Raw genomic sequence first — 20238 nt, 5'->3', positions numbered from 1 at the left:
GAAGTAAGTTTATATGGGACCAGACCTGTCCACAAGTTCCCAGACCTGTGGGGCATATTGGGGTGAGACCAAGGGACCGGCCAGCACTCCCCTAAAGCTGTCAAAATGACGGTTTAATGATTTATGACTTTGCAGTTGTTTGACTATCTGGAGATGGTAGCTTCCATAGCGTGCCTTCATACTGTAATCTTTATAGAATGTTGTATGGCTGCTACTTACTGTGTTTACATAGAGGGTTTTTTTAGTCCATCTTCCTCAAGGTTCTAGTGCTTGCTAAACTCTTGGAAGCAGGAATATGCAGAGGCCAGTTTAAGAATTGGAATTATTTGATATAAGTGTTTGCGTATTCCCCCTCCCTGACTCCACCTTCCACATTTCTTTTGGAGTCATAAATTTAGGACTTCCCAAATTAGTAGAAGAAACTATGAATGTGGTTGAGGCCACTCCCATTTTTATATCATCAAAACCCTCCATGAAGGGCATGGTAACAAGCCCCAATGGACATGGATGACTAGAAGATTCTAGAAGCTCACAGCACAGGTGCTGGGATCTCTTAAGTGTGAATATTCAGAGGCTTATTGCACAGCAGCCAAATTTCTGGTAAGTAACCTTCATCTCCTCTCTTATTTCTAGATTCACTGTTGGGTTTTTGCATCCCTTTACATTTGTCCTTTCTGTATTGAAGTATCATCTTGTTAATTATTTATTGAACATCAACAATGTGCTTGATACTCTGAGAACCTGAAAGGAGACGCAGTCCCTGCCTCAAGGAGTTTACAGTCTAGTACAGACACAGATTAAACTGCTGAGGCATCTGTGTGTGTGTGTGTGTGTGTGTATTTTTTTTTTTATGTATATATTAAAAAACAAGTGGGTTTATATTGGGTAATCATATGAATATCAGGTGGCATTAAGAGTTTTATAGGGCAATTTCACCAACGTACTGTGGAACAAGAAAAGTGTTTTGAGGAGACGTTGGAGAACAGACCGCATGAAAGAAGGCCCAAAGAGGAAATCTGAGGAAGGTTACAAAGAGGTGTTATGCAGGAGTCTTAAGATGAATGAAAGGGGTGAATTGAAGGATGTGAGAAGGGATTTGTGCAAGGGATCTTGAGGATGAGATGCCTGAAGAAGAAGAAGAGTGTAAGATAGTGAAGGGATTCAAATAGGGAATGACATGGTCATTAGTAGGAAGTTTCAGAAGCAGTATTTGGAAGGGAGGGGTATGAAATCTGATCCAGAGAGTGCAATAGTTGAGGGGAGATATAATTATGATGTGGATAAGCGTTCTAGTGGTAGGAATAGAGAAGAAAAAATGAGAGGATTTGAACAGGGTCTGGATATGGTATGAGGATGATAGAGTGATACTTCAGAGAGTGCAAGTCTGGGGGCTGGTCTACACTGGGGGTGTGGGGATCGATCTAAGATACGCAACTTCAGCTACGAGAATAGCGTAGCTGAAGTCGACGTATCTTAGATCGACTTACCTCGCGTCCTCACGGCGCAGGATCGATGGCCGCGGCTCCCCCGTCGACTCCGCTTCCGCCTGTCGCCCTGGTGGAGTTCCGGAGTCGACGGAGAGCGCGTTTTGGGATCGATTTATCGTGTCACGCAATAAATCGATCCCCGATAGATCGATTACGTAGTGAAGATGTACCCTGGATGACCAGACAATAATGGAGAGTAGTTGTCTGAGATAGAGATGGGAAAGAGCAAGAGGGATTTGTTCTTTAAACGTAGCTTCTTTAAGCTAAATAAAGAAATTTAATTCAACCTGTCTTCATAAGTCATATACTCAAATTCATGTCATTTTGTCTCCTTGTGTTTAAATATTTCCTATTTACTGTTTTTTTTTTAAAGTGGGTTCCAGAACTCTGTGCAGTATTCCAAATAGTCTTATCAGTGCAGTGTAAAGTTTCACTTTATAGATTCACCTTCATGAAATTGCTTTTATAAATCCCCACTTTAAGGCCTCAGGCTTCCAAAATCATTCTGAAGTAGTTTAACTGTTATGGGGCATGTACATGTTGATTGCAAATCTGGCATTGTATACCCTTTTCCTCCCTGAACAGCTCTGATTGGTGCAAATAGTTTCAGAACCATCCTCTTTTCTTCCATTGCGCAGTTCAGTCAGAATCTGTAGAGGTAGTAGTTGGGTTTTATTCATAGTGTGTGTGGACAGATACATGTTTTTAAAGCAAATTGGCTTGTTTAATCTTACGATAAAACTTAATCCCTGACTCTTTTACCAGGAGTGTAATGCTACATTATAAAATAAATCCTTGGCTGTACTGTTTTTCAGCCTTCAGAGGTATTTGCAATCCATTTTTAGCTGTGAATCTATTGGAAAGAAAAGGTATGATTGTGGTTGTTGGTACTGATATTTCACCCTCTTCCTTCCCTCTTATAGGTGGTCTCCCAGATAAGAAATTTGAGGTGGACAAACGAGCCATGAACCTCGGGGATTTTAATGATATAATGAGAAAGGATCGATCTGGGTTCCGTCCACCTAATTCCAAAGACATGGGAACCACAGATAGTGGGCCTTATTTTGAGAAGGTGAGATAAATCTGTATGGTTGAACAAAATCCCCCACTGCATTCACATAAGGTCCCAATTTATATCTACTCCTTTGGGGGGTAATAAAAATTCAAAATCATGGAAGAGAATCTAATAATATATGAAATAAGATAAGATAGACTTGTATGTAGAGTGAACGAAAATTAAAAATTGAGATGGGTTAAAGATATGCATGAATATATTAGAGAAGTCCTGAGAGTAATAGGTACAGCTCTGAAGAAAGATTATTTCTGAATACTACTTCAGTCTTTAGCTGAGGAGGGAGAAGTCCATTTTGAACAGGTGCCAGCAAAGTTTAGCGAAGAGGGCATCATAATGGTTCTTGTTTCTGTTTGGCTATTGACTATACTCCTGCACTCTAAAACTAAATTTTAATCTAAATATACAGACAAAATCACAATTTCCCAAGACTTTTTCTTTTTGCTTTCATGTCTGCAAGTTATCTGAAGCATTCTTTCTAGATTAGACTACCCCATGTGCTGTGTTTGTCCATTTACTGTTGGCTTCCCTTCATCTGTTGTATGTTGCAGTAGCATCTCTTTCATATCTTTACCTGTTTTAAATGGGCACTGTCAACCTTTTTAGATTTCAGATATGAATTGCTTTAAATTATGATTTGGAGATGGTCCCCTGGATTCAAAATGTTTATTTTAAATGCAGTTCATTTGATTCAATAAAATGTAAAACAGGTAAAATATTGTTATATAAATGTTGTGGGCGTTCTCTGTCCAATAAACATTTTTTTAAAAGTGCATATTTTTAAATTATTCCATTTTGGGGTAACAGGCCAAACACCAGCTTTATGAACTCCCTCTGCTGGTCTAATTAACGAACACCATTTGCAGAGGTGCATACTGTGGACACAAATTGGTGTGTGCAAACAGAAGTAAATAATAGGAACTCATTCTAACTGTATCTACTGCTTTAGTGGAAATAATCACTATCAGAGAAGGACAAAATTAGTAAAGAGAGAATTTTTCTATGCATCTAAGAGGTTTTTTAAAAATACCTTCACCTCTACAGAAGTTGTTGACATGGCTCCTTAACCAAAAATCTCCAAATGCCAGCAGTTAAACTGAGTCAGAAGTTTGCCCATGTAATTGCTATTACAAACTACCTTTGCTTATTCCTGATCACTCACAGTCCTTCTTTCTCTCCTTTTGCATTCTGTTGCTTCACTAACCAACTCCTGCTGATTGGCTAACTACTGCTTCAGCTGACTTTGCCTTTCTCCAATCAAGACGGGTGCCTTGGGGATGAGGCTCCCTGCTCTCCCTTCTCCCCTTCTCCCAGCTATAAGCTGTCTCCCTCTGGTTCCACACTACCCAACGTCAGCCTTGGGGCAATCGGCTCAGGGCTCAACCCCCAAAACTTCGCTGCTAGACAAGTAAGGAGGCCACCTTCTCAGATTTATTACTACGTGGCTGCAACGTAGGCTTAATTCTGGTCAGCTGGTTTTCTTACAAGATTTATTGATCACTGACTACACAGTATAATGTATATTAACATAGGTTTCAGATATGCTAGCGTATCAAAAATCCACCTTCCTTCCTATTGTCCAGTATATATTTTGTTTGTTTTGTTGGCCTCTTATTGCCTGCAACACAGGATGATTCCTTCTAGACTTTCATTTTAAGAGTGGTTTGCTTCAAATTTGTCTTGGACTTTTTTTACCCAGGTTTTATACAGTGACTTATATGTGGAAATATGTTTAAAGGAGTTAAACTTATTTTTTTTAAAAGATCTGCAAGGATAGAAGGAGACTGATTCCTAGTTAGTAACTACACCTCTACCCCGATATAACGCTGTCCTCGGGAGCCAAAAAATCTTACTGCGTTATAGGTTAAACCGCGTTATATCGAACTTGCTTTGATCCACCGGAGTGCGCAGCCCCGCCCCCCCCAGAGCATTGCTTTACCGTGTTATATCCAAATTCGTGTTATATCGGGTCGCATTATATCGGGGTAGAGGTGTATGTATTATTAGTGAAGCTGGTCAGAAAATGGTAAATATTTTCCATGAACATTTTTGAAAAATGAAAAATATTCTTTAAAAAAAACCCAACACTGAATTTTTGTTCTTTGAGTGCTGGTCTCTGTGTGTATTCTACACATGGGTGCACATGTACTCCAGAGATTTGTAGCAAGTATCGTCCGCTGGTCCACAGCGCATAGTTGTTTTCCTCATTCTCCAAACTGAGGGCATAAAGGGTGGTGTGGCCCAACGTCTTTGCAGTTCCATTCATTCTTACTGTCAGATCATCTGAGTTGGAATTCTCTGTGTCCGCAGCTATGATTTTCCTATACTTAAGCACCTGTAAATACATATTGTAAATAGTTTTTAGTAAGTTTAGACTTAATGTTTTAGTGTTTTATAATTAGTTTATTCTTCTTGTGCAGAAGGACTATGCCAAGAGTCCCAGGATTTAAAGAACTTTATCTCCTTCCCCCGTTCCTTCTCTATCAGCAATGAACACCAGAGCTGCATTTAGTGTCTTCGGAAAGCTCACATTGCCACCATGTGCAGCTTCTAGCGCTCCTTCCTTCTTCGAACTTGTCATGGTTGAGAGCTCCGTCTGTGGAATCCCTCATGGAGTAGGCCATGAGGCCCTAGTCAGATCCAAGCTAGGGGGACCCCCCCCACACAGTGGTCTCAGATTGCGAGCATTGCTCTTCTGGGTAGAAGGTCAGGAGTAGGCACCAAAACACTTAAGCCTAATAAACCCTTTCACAAGAGTAGGGACATGGCCATAGGCATAAGGACAGATCCCTGTCCGGATCTACCTTTAAGAAAAAGGATCCCTTCCTGTCTTGGTCAAAGTCGGGTGAGTCCTCGCATGTAGTTCCTAAGGAATTAGGTCCACAGAAACCTTCTGTCAAAGAAGGAAAGGCACGTAGGAAGAATGATCCATCCGTACTGATTCTGGCTCCATCCCACAGACCAAAAGATTGGCACCTGTTGCCCCATATGGGATCCTCTGAGTAGCAGACTGTTGGACACTGCAGATCTATCAGTTCCCACGTCAGGATCTCCTCAAACTCCAAGAAGGATGGCCATCTTTATGTCACTGAAGGATATTTTCATTCCGCCCTGTTCACAATCTCCTCTTCTATTGGGCCAAGTCCTTCTTACAGATATTTCTATACCCGAAGAACCCACCTTGAGGGGAAGAGGATCCTCCCATGCTATGTCCACAAGTTGGAATATCCTCCCCACTAGTGCTTCCAGTAGAGCAGGACCCTACCTTTTCAGAGTGAATGTGCCATATGAGCCTGATGCTCCATATGATCCTCCCTAAACCCTCCTCCACAAGGGAAACATGCCCAGACGGAGGCCTTGGAGCTGACTTGGATATGGCTACCCAGGGGACTATTGATACCCTATTTCTTGCTCCCATCCCCTCAACCAGTTGACCCTTTCTACTGGCCATACTGTGCCCCATATAACAAATATCCTAGATTTGTGCAAGAATCCCACTGACCCTTTTCTCCCAGCTGATACCAACCAGCTCCTTTGGAGTTTGTGAAGTAAGAAGTCAAGCTGGATCTGCTGGTCCCAATGGATGTGTCATCCTCCTCACCTGATGAGGCCTCCTCCCTTCCCTGCCTGATGACCACAGGCAGTACCAGGAGCTGTTACAGAGGGTAACAGCCAAGCTCAAGATACCTCTTGAGGAGGTCCAGGACACAGAGCATGGTCCAATCAGACATCCTTCAACCTTCTGACCTTAATAAGGTGGCCCTCCCAGTCAACAAGGCCATTTTGGAACCCTCCAGATCTGTGTGGCATGTCCCTGCCACCTGTGCCCCTACCCTTGTGGGCTGAAAAACAATATTCTGTGCCAACTAAATGAGCAGTTTTTTATTTATCCACCCACACCCCAGCTCTGAAGAGGAAACACCACAAGCAAACCAATGGGCCCAAATATCTTCCCATCCCCCCAGCATTTTATCAGCAGCACCCATATGAACCACCATGCAAAACAACAGAGGGTTCAAAGACTCAGATGCACCGCTTCCTCCACCTCTGACTGCTGCCCAGTCCTGCCCATCGTCCAAGGGTTTCTTGTGATCTGATGCTCAAGGACTGCATATTGATACTGATGCCATGCCACATTGTCTCTCCCCCCCCAGCTCCCCCCCCCCCCAAAAAAAAATCTTTAATGGCTGCCTTACCTACGTCACACACAACTGGAAGGCAATAACAGACAAGTGGATGCTAGAGATCATTCACTCCAACTACCCAGTTGAGTTGATCTCACCTCCCACCACAAAAACCCCCTTCTCAGGGACCACTTTCACGAGGAGATCCTTCATCAGGATGTGAACTCTCTCCTCCAAAAAGGGGTTATAGAGCAGATGCCACCTCAGCATTGAGGGGGGATTCTAGTTCCTATATTTCATAATTTCCAAGAAAAATTGAGGATAGGGACCAATTCTTGATGTATGCCAACTATACGCCTTTATGCACAATCAAAAATAATTCCTCCCTGTAGGATAAGAGATGGTTTGTGGTCCTTGATATGGAAGATGCTTGCTTTTAGGTAGATATTCACCAGTCCCACAGAAGATTTATTCAGTTCATTGTTAGGACAAGAGAAATACCAATTCAGAGTACTTCCATTCAGGCTGATGATGGCACTCAGACCTTCACAAAAATCTTCTGTGTGGTGGCGGCCCAGATGAGACATGATGGCTACACTATCTTCCTGTATCTGCACGGCTGGCTGCTAATGGGCAGATCAAGCCAGAAGGTCCAATAAATAGTCTTATTCTTACTCCACTTTCTGACATTTCTGGAGGTCTGTGTAAACAAGCACTTTGACTCCCACAAGGACTATAGATTTCATAGGAGCAACCCTAGATATATCCTCAGAAAAAGCCAACCACCCTATAGACAAATTTCAGGTTACAAATAACTTGATAAACCAAGTAACCCTCAGACCTTGCACCACAATCATGGTCTGCCTTTCCCTTCTAAGCCACATGGCTGCATACACGTACATAGTGCCATTTGCCAGACTCCACATTTGTTATTTGCAGGCCTGGCTTCAGTCTGTCTGCTCACCAGACAAGGACAACATGAATACCAGGTAACAATCCCACTGAAAGTCAGATCCTCTCTCAGTCGTGGATGAAACTGGACCAGGTGTGAGCAGGAGTCCCCTTTCTTCCACCCATCCTTGATGCGTCCCTCATAGGATGGGGAGCACATACGGACAGTCACACTGCAAAAGGCACGTGGTGCCCACGGGAGGCCAGAATGCATATCAATCTGCTGGAGATGAGAGCAGTTCACCTAACCTGCAACAAATACCTCTCCCTCACATGATCCTGCCACATCCAGATAATGCGTGACCACATGACAACTGTCTCTTATATAAACAGGGTGAATAGAGACAATGAATTATGGAACTGGTGCATCAAGAACCACATCATACTCTTAGCAACCTACACGTCAGGTGTGCAGAATACTCTGCCAGACATTCTGAGCAAGCACTTTGCCATGGACCGTGAATGGGAAATATACAATTGTGTCATCACCAAAATCTTCACCCACTGAGCAATGTTATGTTGTGGCTTGTTCACCTCCCAAACAAACAAGAAATTCAGTCTCTACTGCTCCAGAGCAGCATTAGGCCGAGACTTCAGGCATGATCCCTTTCCGTTGTTCTGGGTGGACTATCTGAGGTACATCTTCTCTCCCAATGCTCAGCTACCTTAAGTTCTCTGCAAAATTCACCTTGACAGGCCAGGGTTATCCCTTATCACACCCAAATGATATAGCGACAAAGATTCCTGTGGCACCTTATAGACTAACACATGTATTGGAGCATAAGCTGCGTCTGACGAAGTGGGTATTCACCCATGAAAGCTTATGCTCCAATATGTCTATTGTTCTTTAAGGTGCCATAGGACTCTTTGTCGCTTTTTACAGATCCAGACTAACACAGCTACACCTCTGATACTTGACAACAAATGATATAGGCAGTTTTGGTTTCCAGACCTACTACAATGTCATCCCCTGTTCTCCATCTCTATTTGACCTTTTCTGGGTCTGTTAACTAGGACCAGGGCAGGATCAGACATCCCAACCCAGAGCGTCTTCACTCACAGCCTAGCATTTAGATGGGCATGAGACCTAGAACGTTCATGTTCAGAGGCCATCTGAACTATCATCCGTCACAATGGAAAAACCTCCACTAGAAAATGCTATTTAGCTAAATGGAGGCATTTCTCTACCTGCTCACAACAGAATCAGTTATCACCAGAATCAGTAGGTGTCCGTGTCATTTTAGACTATCTCCTGTCCCTACCGGCACATTAAAAGTCAGCAATCAATGCCTTTCATCCTCTGGTGGAAGGCTGCTCTATCTTTACTCACCCTACCATAATTTGATTCTTGAAAGGCCTCATTAGGACCTTCCTGCCAGCGATGAAACGCGCACCACAATGGGATCTCAACTTGGTACTATGATCTCTTATCAGACCACGTTTCAAACCAATGGCCACATGCTCCATGTCACACCTCTCCATGAAAATTACCTAATCGGAGTTGCCATCACACTTGGAACACTTGTGACAGAACCGCCATACATCATATTTTATAGAGAAAAAGCCTTCTTTCATCTCCACCAGATATTCATCCCCAGGATAATTTCAGAGTTCCATATGACCCAACCTATTCACTTACCAGTGTTCTTCCCTAAGCCTCATGTTTCCAATGAGGAAGAGAGGCCGCAGTCTCTCAGTGTCAGACAGGTCATTGCCTTTTATCTGCAAAGAACAAAACCAATTAGGAAAACACAGAGACTATTTGTTTCTGTAGCAGAACGATCATGAGGACAAGCCTGATCAGCCCAGAGACTCACTGAGTGGATCTCTGGAAGCATCAAGAACAAGTTAAAAATCACTTAGAAAAGTTAGATGCCTGCAAGTCACCCGGGCCTGATGAAATGCATCCTAGAATACTCAAGGAGCTAATAGAGGAGGTATCTGAGCCTCTAGCTATTATCTTTGGAAAGTCATGGGAGACAGGAGAGATTCCAGAAGACTGGAAAAGGGCAAATATAGTGCCCATCTATAAAAAGGGAAATAAAAACAACCCAGGTAACTACAGACCAGTTAGTTTAACTTCTGTGCCAGGGAAGATAATGGAGCAAGTAATTAAGGAAATCATCTGCAAACACTTGGAAGGTGGTAAGGTGATAGGGAACAGCCAGCATGGATTTGTGAAGAACAAATCATGTCAAACCAATCTGATAGCTTTCTTTGATAGGATAACGAGCCTTGTGGATAAGGGTGAAGCGGTGGATGTGGTGTACCTAGACTTTAGTAAGGCATTTGATACGGTCTCGCATGATAGTCTTATCGATAAACTAGGCAAATACAAATTAGATGGGGCTACTATAAGGTGGGTGCATAACTGGCTGGATAACCGTACTCAGAGAGTTGTTATTAATGGTTCCCAATCCTGCTGGAAAGGCGTAACGAGTGGGGTTCCGCAGGGGTCTGTTTTGGGACCGGCTCTGTTCAATATCTTCATCAACGACTTAGATATTGGCATAGAAAGTACGCTTATTAAGTTTGCGGATGATACCAAACTGGGAGGGATTGCAACTACTTTGGAGGACAGGGTCATAATTCAAAATGATCTGGACAAATTGGAGAAATGGGCTGAGGTAAACAGGATGAAGTTTAACAAAGACAAATGCAAAGTGCTCCACTTAGGAAGGAAAAATCAATTTCACACATACAGAATGGGAAAAGACTGTCTAGGAAGGAGTACGGCAGAAAGGGATCTAGGGGTTATAGTGGACCACAAGCTAAATATGAGTCAACAGTGTGATGCTGTTGCAAAAAAAGCAAACATGATTCTGGGATGCATTAACAGGTGTGTTGTGAGCAAGACACGAGAAGTCATTCTTCCGCTCTACTCTGCTCTGGTTAGGCCTCAGCTGGAGTATTGTGTCCAGTTCTGGGTGCCGCATTTTAAAAAAGATGTGGAGAAATTGGAAAGGGTCCAAAGAAGAGCAACAAGAATGATTAAAGGTCTTGAGAACATAACCTATGAAGGAAGGCTGAAAGAACTGGGTTTGTTTAGTTTGGAAAAGAGAAGACTGAGAGGGGACATGATAGCAGTTTTCAGGTATCTAATAGGGTGTCATAAGGAGGAGGGAGAGAACTTGTTCACCTTAGCCTCTAAGGATAGAACCAGAAACAATGGGTTTAAACTGCAGCAAGGGAGGTCTAGGTTGGACATTAGGAAAAAGTTCCTAACTGTCAGGGTGGTTAAACACTGGAACAAATTGCCTAGGGAGGTTGTGGAATCTCCGTCTCTGGAGATATTTAAGAGTAGGTTAGATAAATGTCTATCAGGGATGGTCTAGACAGTATTTGGTCCTGCCATGCGGGCAGGGGACTGGACTCGATGACCTCTCGAGGTCCCTTCCAGTCCTATAATCTATGAATCTATGAATCATTCTGTGTTATCAGCTAACACATATTCCTCCCCAGAACTTGGTGAGGGCCTGCTCTATGGGAGCACAGGCAACCTCAATGGCATTTCTTACCTGTACTGGACATTTGTAAGGCAGGTACCTGGATCTCCATCCACACCTTTACAAAGCATTACACCCTGGTTCAGGCTTCCTCAGCAGATGGACCTGTGGGGACAGCAGTGTTACAGTCATCTATACCAGGGGTAGGCAACCTATGGCATGCGTGCCGAAGGCGGCATGCGAGCTGATTTTTCAGTGGCACTCACATTGCCCGGGGACCTGGCCACCGGTCCAGGGGGCTCTGCATTTTAATTTAATTTTAAATGAAGCTTCTTAAACATTTTAAAAACCTTATTTACTTTACATACAACAATAGTTTATTTATATATTATAGACTTATAGAAAGAGACCTTCCAAAAACGTTAAAATGTATGACTTGCATGCGAAACCTTAAATCAGAGTGAATAAATGAGGACTCGGCACACCACTTCTGAAAGGTTGCCAACCATTGATCTATACCAACTGCATCCTCACACCCTCCTCTTATTTGACTGCTGCTTACTAATCACCCACATATAAAATACGGCTAGGGACCAGCACTCGAAGAAGAAATGGAAGTTACTTACCTGTAACTGGTGGTTCTTCTAGTTGTATGATCCCTATCTGTATTCCACTACCCACCATCCTTTCCATCTGCGTTGGATCCTATATGATTTGTGGTAAGGGAAGGAACTGGAGAGGCTTTGGTCTGTGCCTCATTTATGCCCTCAGTTCGGCACATGAGGGGAGCAACTATGCATCTGTGAACCAATGGTTATAATTTTTTTTTTTAATTTAAAAGGTTGGTTGGTTTGTTTGTTTCATTAAAACCAAAAGACCACACACATCACAGAAAAATTCAAAAGAAACTAATTTTCCATGACAATTTTCATGTAGGGGGAAAAAAGGCCATTTTTTGGTCAAAGTAACTTTTCAGATGAAAAATTTGACCAGCTTTAATTATTTTAAGGCAGTGGTGGACAGCTAAAGGCCTGTAGGTTATATAAGCAATAGACATACTTGTTTTAGTGACAACTGGTTCCTGATTCTTCAACCAACTCTGTCTCAGATCTTTCATAATGCAATAGCCAAGACGACTAAGTGACAAAATACTGCTTATCAACTTTTAAGTAGGAGAATGTTCTAGGACATACTATTTGTTTTCTCTGAGCCTCGCTTTCCATATTTGTAAAATTGGATACTCAACTTTAACCAACTGTGTAAAGCAGTGGTCACCAACTGCTGGTCGATCCTGGACCCTCTGCCAGTTGCTTGTGATCTCCGGCTGCTAAAAGTCTGGTGGCGCAGTGGGGCTAAGGCAGGGGCCGCAGAGACATGCCAGCCACTTCTGGGAGTGGAGTGGGACCAGGGCAGGCAGGGAGCCTGCCTTATAGGGTGACCAGATGTCCTGATTTTATAGGGACAGTCCCGATTTTGGGGTCTTTTTCTTATATAGGCTCCTGTTACCCCCCACCCCCGTCCCGATTTTTCACTCTTGCTGTCTGGTCACCCTACTGCCTTAGCCCCATTACGCCGCTGCCTGGGAGCTGCCTGTGGTAACCACCTCCTGGCTGGATCCTGCACCCAAACTCCCTCCCAGATCCTGCACCCCTCCGCATCCCAAACCCCCGCCCCCAACCCAGCCCTGAGCCCACACCCAAACTTCTTCCCAGAGCTTGTACCCCTCACACCCTCCCACACCCCAACACTCTGCCCCAGCCCAGAGCCCCCTCCTACACCCAACCTCCCTCCCAGAGCCCATGCCCCATACCTCCTCCTGCACCCCAACCTCCTGCCCCAGGCTCAGGCCTGAGCCCCCTCCCGTATCCTGAACCCTTCGACCCCAGCCCAGAGCCTGCACCCCCTCCCACACCTCAACCCTCTTCCCCGGGCCAGTGAATGAGGGTGGGGGAGAGTGAGTGACGGAGGGAAGGGGGAATGGAGTGACTGGGGCGGGGTAGATCCTAGGTTGATCTTAAATTCAAAAAGTGATCTTGTGCATAAAAAGGTTGGAGACCACTGGTGTATTGAGATCCTTGGATGAAAAGTACAATGTACATGTGGAGGAAGAGGTTGTATTTCAAAAACTTCAGTTTATAAAAGACTTGGGGGGGATAAAGCGGATTGAGGTTGGTATCATCTGAATAATCAGGCGTGAGGGTATTCTCTGTAGTGAAATATTCTTGCGATACTCTTAATAAACAGCCAACAGCACACAGAAATCCATTAGTCTAAGGGATTAAAATTTTTCCTGACTCACCATTATTTTAATTTTATAGGCTGGCAATCATGGTTTATTTGGAAACAGCACAGCACAATCGAGGGGCATGCACACACCAGTGCAGCCACTAAACCCTTCCCCCAATATCCGGGCACAAGTGCCTCCCCAGTTTCTTTCCCCCCAGGTAAGTAGTTTAACATTTCTGGTTTCTTACAAGGTATAAGGCTTACAGGATTTACAGTACATGTTTTAGGGCTTTTCACATGCATACTTTGTGTGGACCTCACATATTTTACTAGTGGAACCCTTAGATTTTGTTTGAAATTTTCCATTGTGATTTGGGATTTCAGTGCTTTGCAGACTGGAACCCTTCTTTCTTACATTCCAATGGGAGCTCAGTGTGAGAATGTTTATTGCCCTTTTTTTTAAATCTTCAATGTAAGCTCATAAGTCCTAAGTTCCATACTGATTCTTTGCAAGATGATTAAAAAAAAATTGCTACTAGAGGGATGCACACTTCATAGTTGGTGCATGCAATAAGCTCAGCCTACACAAAGGCCTCCTTGCGTCCCTCCTCATCCCCTCTCTCCCAGAAGCTTCCTATTTGCCACCTTCTCATACTCCTCTATTTCAGGACTCCCTACAACTCTTCCCAGTTTCCCCCTTAGGGGGTTCTACGTGCCCCCATACCAGGGTTCCCCAGTCTTCCTCTTACCCAGTGTTCCATGTGTGCCCTCATCCTCTCCTTCCCCCCCATGTCAGGGGCTCTATGTGCGCCCTCTTCCCCCATATCAGTCTCTGCCATTCTCTCCCCATGGCAGGGGTTCAGTGCAACCCTTACTACCCTTTTCCTGTGCATGCCAGGAGCTCTGTCTGCTTCCATTCCCACCTTCCCCTTACACTAAAGCCTCCCCCCAGTCGCCTCTCACTCAATGTTGTTTGCCCCCTTTCCCTCTTCCCCCATACCAGGTTCCTCCATTCTCCCCTCTTCCCATGTCTGGGCTTGGTGCATGCTCCCATTCCTCCTATGCCACCCACCATCTTCCTAACTGATAAACAAGTCATTGAGGTCATGAATATGTTACAGTCTAGTGGGAAGATAAGCAGAGATGAGATATATTATAATGCTGGGAGGGATTAATGAGTGCCATTAATCAGTTTGAAGTATAATAGTTGCAGAAGTGCTTGAAACAGTGGCTGTACTAAAGTACTGGCAGGAGCTTCGTGTCTCTCTCCCACCACCTCCCCCTTTTTGCCCCTTTTGGTTTTCCAATTTTCCCCAAAATCAATAAGGTTCTGGCCACTGATGCCTAGAACATTTCTTGAAATTTTGGAATTGATCAGATGTGGCATTCAAAAGTTCTCATTACATCCACACTCAGAAATGCCATTGGATCAAGTGTAGGGCCTTCTTAAGCTTGGCCAGTTAATTTGAGGTACAAGATCAGCCAAACCTTTTTACCTAAGTATGAAAAATTTCTCTCTTCTTCAACCATGCTTGCTTTCCAGCCTCCTGAGTGTGTGGTTCAGTGAAGGACTGGACTTGAAGAAAACTGGGCAGTTTACTCATAGCCCAGATTTCTCAGGGCTCAAGCTTACCAAACATGCACATCTCCTTTGTTCCCTTTGCTTTGGGCTCTGTTAAGGCTTTTTGGAAACTTTGAATGCTGTGGAGGAGATGGAGACCTTCCATAGATAGGGAAGTGAACTCTTGGCACCAGGCATAAAGTTATTGGCTCTCATGCCAACCTCAACTCCTTTTCCTTCTTTTTTTTTCCTGCCAGGACATCTCTGGCTCTGTAGGAGTGGCAACGTCAAAACCTGCTGATGGCCACTCTATTTTAATGTGTCCATTGCTTGGGGGAGTCCCTCGTCTCCCAGAAGTGCAAATTCTGCCTTTCCCTGAAGTCCAGAGCAAGAAAAAACAGGAGATTAAACTCACTGCTAATGATGGAACACTCCCTTTAGCCAGCTTCTGAGTCAGGTCAAGAAGGCTCCCCAATTACATCAGTCTCTGGACAGATCCAGTGCCCCTTTTACTTTGGTGCAAGCTTCCCTTAAGAAAGGGAAGACTTTGCAGGCTTCAAGGAAGCTTCCAGAAAAAAGAAGTGAGGACTCTCACCTTAACAAGCCAACTCCGAAAAAGTCCAGGTACCCGGCAAGTTCTACAGTCTCCAGAGTGTTGACCTCTCCACTCAGTACAATTGAATCGAAGGCCGCCTCCTTCAATACTGGTGGAGCCATAAAGTCCTGGAGCACGAAGGAGAGACACAGCTCCGATAGGGCCGTGGTACTTTCTACCAGCTTGGAGGAGAAGCATAGATATTTGCGACTAGTATTGTTGAGGTCAGCCCAGCCATTGGTACCCAGGCATGCAGCACCCTCGGCACCAAGCAAGCAGTGGTCCTCAGACATATTGACCTCTACTTCAGTATGCCCACCGTCAGCAGTACTGTCTGCTTTGGCGACTTTGGCCTCGGCTAACACATTGGTACCGATCCTGTCTTTGGTGTCACAGGAGTTCAGATGTACTGAAGACCTCTTGATAACAGATGAACTAGAGTCCCCACCCTTCACGGGTACTGAACATCTCTTGGTACCAAGACTCTGATCTCTGGACTAGAATCTTCTAGTACTGCAGGACTGTCCACCTTTTTCTGCGGGTGCTCCTCCTTTGGATGAGATGGAGGAGAATTAAAGAGAGTTCCAGTTGGTCTCTTCTGTTTCTGTTTGGGGTTCTCTTAAGGAACCCATTCTCTGAAAGTCATAGGGAACATCAGGTTCAATATCAAAAGTGGTGGAACCAACCCTGCATGCTACCTCCACTTCTGTATGGGCCCCCTTAATGGCCACACTGGGACTCCTGGGCTACCTATTGATAGCAATTTGCCAGACCACTGGTACTGTCTCATTCGTAGGCCAGAGTTGTACAGTCCTCTCCTCCCCAACTGGCCCTCCCATAGGAGGAGACATTGGAGGAGCAGGAAGCTAGGGCGGATAAAGAGGCCACCCCCATACACATATTTCATCCTCATCTCCGGACGAGGCGGTTATGCCTCTACCACCATCCATGGCCTTAGATGCTGCGGTGACACTGGTGCCAGGTCCATCTCCATGGCGGTTGTCATGCTCAGGGAATCATGGCTCCATCTTCCAGTGTTTCCAAGAGAAGTACAGAACACTGTGGATGACCTCCCCTTCGATGGTGGTAAACTGTTCTCGGTAGGTCAAAGACTACCCAGAGATCACATCTTATTCAATATTCCAAGTTCCATAAATCCACCATGCCCCTCGGAAAGAGAGCGAGATTTCACAGAAAGAGGGCTGCCCGCCTACTCTCCATGACCACCCAGCTATCTTCAAGGCAACGGTTTTGATGGGTTGGTCAAGGGTTCGAATCTTCCCTCACCTCTGGATTTACACCTGTGCCCATTAACCCATCTCTTCCACCCCCACTCCCCATTGGAGACCTCCTTGCCTGTTGCCAACATGCTTGGAGGCAGATCGGTACAGACAAGTAAGTCATAACATTGGGTTATACCATCCATTTTACGTCACTTTCTCTTTTCCAGGCTTCTTCCCCATGCCTCTTCAGGGACTCCTCTCAAGAGCTTTTATTGAGACAAGAAGTGAACTCTGTCCTTCAATTAGGAGCAATAGACTTGGTTCCTCCTCCTCCTCCTCACAAGGGCAAGGGATTTTACCTGAAGAATTTCCTTGTCCCAAAGAAAGACAGAGGGTTGAGACTGATCTTAGATCCAAGGCTTCTAAACAAGTTCATAAAGTCACAAGATGCCTATTTCTATAGAACTACTTCTGTCATACAGAAAATACCTACACTTCACTATAGGCCACGATCATTTCCAATACTGATTCTTCCCTTTGATCTTTCCTTGGCCCCAGCAGTGTTCTCAAAAGTCCTGGCAGTAGTGGCTGCTTACCTCTGACAAGAAGCGATCCTAGTCCTCCTGTACCTCAATATCTAGCTACTCAAGGGCCATTCCTACAAAACAGTGCTATCTTCCTCTTAAATGGCCCTTGCTCTCTTCCAGGAGTTGGGTCTGCAGCAGAATGTAAAAAGGTTCACATTAGCTCCTGTACAGAAGATACAGTTTATAGAGGCATATTTGGACTTGCTGGCTGCCTACCTTCCCTGAACCTTGTCAGGTCTGGTACAGGCAGTTCAGGGGAACCAAAATAAGGAACTGTCTTCAGCTCCAGGAACATATGGCAGCTTCCACCATTGTGACCAATCACACAAGGCTACATCTCTGTTGCTTTCAGGGTTGGCTCAGAATGACCTATTCTTCAGTCAGAACAACTTGAACAGACAGGTGACAGTTCTACAAGCGAGGTACTCCTTAGACTGGTGGAAGTATCAGCACAGTGTCTGAGAAGGCATTCCTTTCTGTCGACTAACTCCACCAGTGGCTTTAACAACAGGTGCAATCACTGTTGGAATGGGGAAACCACCTCAGTACCCTCATGACTCAGGGCAGATGGACAACCCAAGAAACAAGTCTCCACATCAGTCTGTGCTGTCAGAAACGCTTGCCTTCATTTCTTACCTCTCATCAGGGACAAATCAATCAGGGTCATGATGGACAATGTATCCTGCATGTTCTATATCAACAAGCAGGGAGGAGCAAGATTTCCCTCCCTGTGCGCTGAAGCCATGAAACCATGGAATTAGTGCATAGCTTGTAAGATCCAAATTTCAGTGCTCTTCCTCCCAGGTATTCAGAACACCACACCTGATGTCCTCAGCAGACACTTCTCACAGGATTGCAAATGGGAGCTAGACACTCAGATTCTCCACAGCATATTCCTGAAAAGGGCAACTGCCAAAGGTATATCTCTTTGCCATCTCCAGGAACAGGAAGTGCCCTCTTTTTAGCTCAAGAGGCAGTCTAGGCCACCACTCCTTGGGAGATGTCTGTCTTCTATCTTGGAAAAGGGTTTTGTACTATGCGTTTCCTCTAATGGTGCTGATACAGAGGATGATGATGATGAACAAGCTGACAGGACAGAGCCAGAGTTATCCTTATGGTGCCAAACTGGCCAAGACAAGCTTGGTACCATTACTTGCTTCACCTGTGTCCAGACGTCATTCGAGCTCCTGACCATTCCTCATCTCCTGTCACAGGATGAGTGTTTTGTGCTTCATCCCATCCTAGCGGTTCTGCACCTCAGGACATGGCTCCTCAATGATTCATGGGACTAGATTCCTCCTGCCCTGTGGAAGTACCACAGGTGTTACTGAATAGCAGAAAAAGATCAACCCACATTACTTAACCTGCAGAAATGGAAGAGATTCTTCCATTGGTATTGTCATTGCTGTCTCCTGCTTGATTCGGTGCCACTTTCAATCATCCTGGATTCCCTGTTGGATCTAAAAAAAATCGGGGTTATCAGTTAGTTCAATTAAGATCCATTTGGCCGCAATATCAGGCTTTCATCCTCTGGTAGGATTCCCTATATTTGCTCATCTGGTATTGTCTAGGTTTATTAAGGGTTTGGGGAATATCTGTTCACAGATTAGGAACCCTACCCCAACCTGGTACTTCAACCTGCTACTCAGTTACCTTATGAGACCTCCATTCAAACCAATGGCAGCGTGTTCTCTGTTGCATTTATTTATGAAGACAGCATTTTTAGTAGCCATCACGTCAACCCCATAGGGTTGGAAAGATTGGAGCCTTGATGGAAAATTCTCCTCCCTCCCCTCCCCCACCGCATCTTTACAATATTCTTTAAGGACAAGGTTTCTTTACATCCACACCCTAAATTCTTAGCTAAAGATCTGTCAGAGTTCCGTATTAATCAATCCATTCATCTGCAAGTGTTTTTCCTAAAGCCTCGTAGTTCTCTCCTGGAATCCATACAGAGTTCTCTCCATACTGAGAGAATGGAATCCATACAGAGTTCTCTCCTGGAATCCTATTCCTATCCTGCTGGATGTTAGGTAGGACCCAGCAATTTAGGAAGTTACTTAGGCTCTTCATTTCCTTCACAGATAGATCCAAGGGGTCCTAGATCTCTACTCAGAGCTACTGAGATGGATATCTGGATGTATTATCACATGTTATGATGCTGTGGGCGTTAATTCCTCCCCCCCCCTCCCCCCCGCCAAAGGGAGATAGCACATTCAACCAGATCAGAGGCAACATCTATGGCATTACTGAAGAATGTATCAGTATCTGAAATATGCAGGGCTGCTACATGGTTTCAGTGCATATATACTAAAAGAAGAGGTTACTCACTTTGGGCAGTAACTGTGGTTCTTCAAGATGTTTGTCTCTATGGGTGCTCCACTACTGGCTGCCTTCCCCCTGCTTCAGACTGTTCTTTAGGAGACGTTTGCTTGAAGAAGGAACTGAGGGCGGTTTGCCTGCAAATGCCGATGTAGCCTTGGTATCCAGCATGCGCAGGCATAGGGTGCATGCGCAGGCCCAAAGGCCACTGTTAACTGAAAATCTCTGATCAAGGGCTCGAGAGGCACATGCGTACCTGAAGTAGAGCAACCATCGGGATTCACATCTCAAAGAACTGCAGTAACCTCTTCATTTATGGATGTGTAAGGTGCCAGTTAAAATGAAATCTAGTGGCTTTCCTAAAATATCATGCAAACTTGAGTATATGCCATACTTGACCCTTTTCACAAATACCTCCTCCCCAACTTTCTTTATCATAACAATGCGTTTTTGTTGAGCCATTTTGTATATGTTGAACCTTTAGCTGTTTGAATTAATTTCTGCACAGGTTTCTGCCTCCGTGCTCAAGCAGTTTCCCAACGGTGGCTTGAACCCAGGTCTTTTCAATATATCTCCTCAACAGATTGCTATGCTGAGTCAGCTTCCAAATATTCCTCAGTTTCAACTAGTAAGTACCTGGTCCT

The 20238-nt window shown here is 44.6% G+C and overlaps 1 protein-coding gene across 5 annotated transcripts in view; it reads left to right on the top strand.

Moving 5' to 3' along the window:
- The window catches only part of TNRC6B (trinucleotide repeat containing adaptor 6B), a 211491-nt gene that overhangs the window by 174170 nt on the left and 17083 nt on the right, over nt 1-20238 (top strand). For all 5 annotated transcript variants that reach the window (XM_054031143.1, XM_054031135.1, XM_054031161.1 and 2 more), the window contains 3 exons: nt 2411-2559; nt 13399-13524; nt 20103-20222. In XM_054031143.1, coding sequence (XP_053887118.1) covers nt 2411-2559; nt 13399-13524; nt 20103-20222 — 395 coding nt within the window. The remainder of the gene's footprint in view (nt 1-2410; nt 2560-13398; nt 13525-20102; nt 20223-20238) is intronic.

Source organism: Malaclemys terrapin, chromosome 1 (genome assembly GCF_027887155.1).
Source record: "Malaclemys terrapin pileata isolate rMalTer1 chromosome 1, rMalTer1.hap1, whole genome shotgun sequence".
NCBI classification, from domain to species: domain Eukaryota; kingdom Metazoa; phylum Chordata; order Testudines; family Emydidae; genus Malaclemys; species Malaclemys terrapin.
This window is presented reverse-complemented; position numbering and strand designations above follow the sequence as displayed.